Source organism: Cryptomeria japonica, chromosome 3, assembly GCF_030272615.1.
Source record: "Cryptomeria japonica chromosome 3, Sugi_1.0, whole genome shotgun sequence".
NCBI lineage: Eukaryota > Viridiplantae > Streptophyta > Pinopsida > Cupressales > Cupressaceae > Cryptomeria > Cryptomeria japonica.
The window spans coordinates 584,702,893-584,706,123 of record NC_081407.1 but is presented as its reverse complement, the minus strand read 5'-3'; the positions used below and the strand labels follow the sequence as shown (position 1 = coordinate 584,706,123).

The window sequence follows — 3,231 nt, the reverse complement described above, 5'->3', positions numbered from 1 at the left end:
AATGCCATGCACTCTAACAAAAAGAGTTTTTTTTTTCAATTTATAAAAAAAATATTTTATTTTTAATACATATATATATAAATTGATTGTTATATAGTCATTCAAGTTGTATAACCTTAACTTGTCTAAGTTAAGAAAAAAAAACTTTTACTACAATTTGGTCCAAATTAAATAATTTTATTTTGATATTAAGTTTCTGGCCTCTATAAATGCACTAATGATGTCCTTTTTGTGCCAAGTGTTCTAAGAATTGAGTTAATTACAAAAAATAAATTTAAATCCTATAGCTATACCTACATTAAATTGACTTAATGATATTTGATTGGGATGAGAAAAAATATGTTCTAACTAATTTGATCCTTATGAATGCAACAAAATAATCATTTTTTTTAGAGGCCTCCTGCAGAGAATCACATAAATTTGCTAGAATATGAATTTGAAGAAAAAATATTACTTTAGAAATTTATTTATGCTACCTATGATTATATGTTATGATACTATTTTAGATTCAATAAAGAAAAATGAAAAAAAAAACATACTAAATCTTTCTACAATAAAAAATAGATTACAGAAATTTACTAGTAATCAAAAACAAGAACTAAACATAATTCCAATATCTGAATTTTAGATGATCCAGATATGTAATGAAGAAAATATATTACAATATGTAGGCTCTAGAATACATGGCGGAAGGTGAGAAATATGTAATTACAACACAATAAGAGGTAAGGTATCAAGTAAACTCATCTGAATTATGAAATGAGTTTATCCTGATGAGAGAGATGTAACACTTTCATGCTGTTACTTATTATTATTCTAATTGTGCTTACTCCATTCATTCTTTATCTCACAAATCTACAATAGAAACAATTCATGACATCTTCTCCTGGTTCATTGTTTGTACCATGTCTGGATATTGAGGTGCTAGAACTTGGAGAACTTGGAGATGCATCTGAATATTTGGGATCACCTTCTGCTTTTGGAATAATGATTTTCCCTTGGAAAACCAAAAACACTTCACAAAAATTTGGAGCATACCTGTATACATATTCAGATTTGCTTGATCCCTTCTTCAGTTTTCTGCTCTCCACCAAACAAAAATAATATAAATATTTGTTTCCAAGAGCAGAAGCCATTAATCACATAAAAATTCATTTTAACTTTAAGATTGTCCAACCTTGTCATAGGATGAGTTGCTGATTTTGTCCCCATAACAAGTTTTGAAATGTTAAGTACTGATATCAATTCTACCAGTGATTTGTGAGATATATCGCTTTCAATCACAACTGTTTCTGTTTTCACCTGGATTAAATTATATTCAAACATTCAATTAGATAGAAAATTTTCAGTCCATAATGTTAGATTAAATATTTTCAGATTAGATTATATAATCTTTTTTCTTCAGCAATGTTTCAAATCATACTTTATGATCTATCATCTTATGAATGAAAAAAAAAAACAAATTCTAAGATTCAATCAATAGATATCATTCCATCTACATATGAAAATATCTTTGTAATAATGATCATAAGAAAATGTTATATATAATCAATTACCTTGACATTTAAGCACATATCCAGGTAGTTCTGTAGTAACCTTGTTCGCTTGACCTCTTCCTCTTTTAAATGCTTGTCCACAATGTCTTGGGACACTTGACTTATGGGAAGCTTTCCAACTGTTTAAAAAAACAATATAAAAACTTTAGCCTGATCAGTTATGATTATTCATTCATAGATTTATTATGTTGACAAGAAAATGACTCCGCCCTCTTTTTGTTACAGAATAAGATTCATTCTTGTGAATGAAATATGGTGATAGAAGATCAGCACAGATACGATATTAAATATTCTCAGATACCAAACTTGTAGATCAAAAACGTATTATAAATGCAAAGAACAGTGAATATTAAAAATCTGATTGATTCTCAAATACTAAAGTATAAAATTAAAGAATGGGCTGCATATTAAGTTGATCTGATTTTTTTTTTGGTTAAGAGGAATTGACAAATTAGTCTAGCGATTTGGAACTTAATTCTAGACAGAGCGAACCCCGGGAATGATAGACCAAACGCAAACAAACCCACCACAAACTCCATTATTAGTCATGTTGGCTTGAACTAAAACAGAATGGATACCCAATTGATTCAGAGAAACAACCTTCTGATTGGTTCACACAAGAAGGAAATCTTATATTATAAAATCAACCAATCAATCCTGCAAATCATAGGTTTGAAAAGGAAAAAGCAAAGATTGTAAGATCAGATCATTGTGACCCACCTGGTGTTGGAATTGACTTCAAGGGAGGGAAAACATGAATGAGAGTAAGAGAGTCCCCCTCTTTAACAAGATGACTCAAAGCCCATTGCAGTGGAGAAGGGTCCTTCCCCACTGCAACATATATCTCAGGGTTACCATCATTCTTCTCATCCATGCATATATGATCTCCCATTACTTCCTCTTCTATCTCACAACTCCCTTCTTGAACTGGGTTGAATCTGGCAAACTCCATTGTTCTTCTCCAATCTTGGCTTCTCAGAGTCTCCTCAATCATTTTGCTCCATTGTTTACTATGCAACTGCTCTGAAACCAATTTTTTCCCCTTGGCATCCTCAAATTCTTCTATGCCTGAAGAATCCCGAATCTCTCTCCTTTTGAGCTCCTCTCTTTTCTGGGTTGTGAGTTTTTCCGATTCCTGAATGATACCATTATTCTCTTGGGAACTTTGACCAAACTCATAATAACAACTCCATTCGACAGGAATGGAAGAGAGGTAAAATTTAGAAGTCAACATGGGTGGGTAGTATAATCAAAAGCAAATTCTGTGTACTGGGAAATATAGAACCTTAGCTGATGCCATTATATATTATCTCTGTATTGTTTTTTATGCAATCCGTACTGATTATCCCAAGAGATACGTACCACTCAGTTTTATATTTCCACCCTGATTTGGTAACATGGTCGCTAATTTGTATGTTGTAAAAACAATTTTAATCGAAGAGATCTAAAGAAGCATATTCCGAATATGCTTATTAAGTCGCTGGATTTAGCCATTTTTCTGATTTTAATAATGATAGGCCTGTGGAAATTCGAAAGGTCTTACATGGAGACGGTGATAATTATTATAAGGAAGGCATCACCATCTCTGAACCATTCAATGCATCTTCTTTTGTTTATTTTGGATTCTATTGTGAATGATTCTAGAGGTGTGTGATAATTGATAATTGATGTAGTG

At 31.4% G+C, this 3,231-nt stretch overlaps 1 protein-coding gene across 1 annotated transcript; it reads right to left on the bottom strand.

The window, feature by feature from the left end:
• Positions 1-817: 817 nt before the first annotated feature.
• Positions 818-2,813, bottom strand: LOC131048130 (U-box domain-containing protein 35). The gene is made up of 4 exons (XM_057981992.2): positions 2,277-2,813; positions 1,557-1,675; positions 1,178-1,302; positions 818-1,080 (listed from the first exon to the last, which is right to left on the bottom strand). Exons 1-4 carry the CDS (start codon positions 2,788-2,790, stop codon positions 843-845), a joined length of 996 nt encoding a protein of 331 aa, XP_057837975.2. The 5' UTR covers positions 2,791-2,813; the 3' UTR covers positions 818-842.
• Between the last annotated feature and the right edge of the window lie 418 nt (positions 2,814-3,231).

What these genes read in the sequence shown, in the direction of transcription:
- LOC131048130 (XM_057981992.2), bottom strand. Translation starts at nt 2,790, where the DNA reads ATGTTGACTTCTAAATTTTACCTCTCTTCCATTCCTGTCGAATGGAGT. An exon ending in GAAGTCAATTCCAACACCAG is followed by an intron (nt 1,676 to 2,276) that starts GTGGGTCACAAT and finishes TTTTTTAAACAG; the next exon opens with TTGGAAAGCTTCCCATAAGT. An exon ending in GCAACTCATCCTATGACAAG is followed by an intron (nt 1,081 to 1,177) that starts GTTGGACAATCT and finishes GGTGGAGAGCAG; the next exon opens with AAAACTGAAGAAGGGATCAA.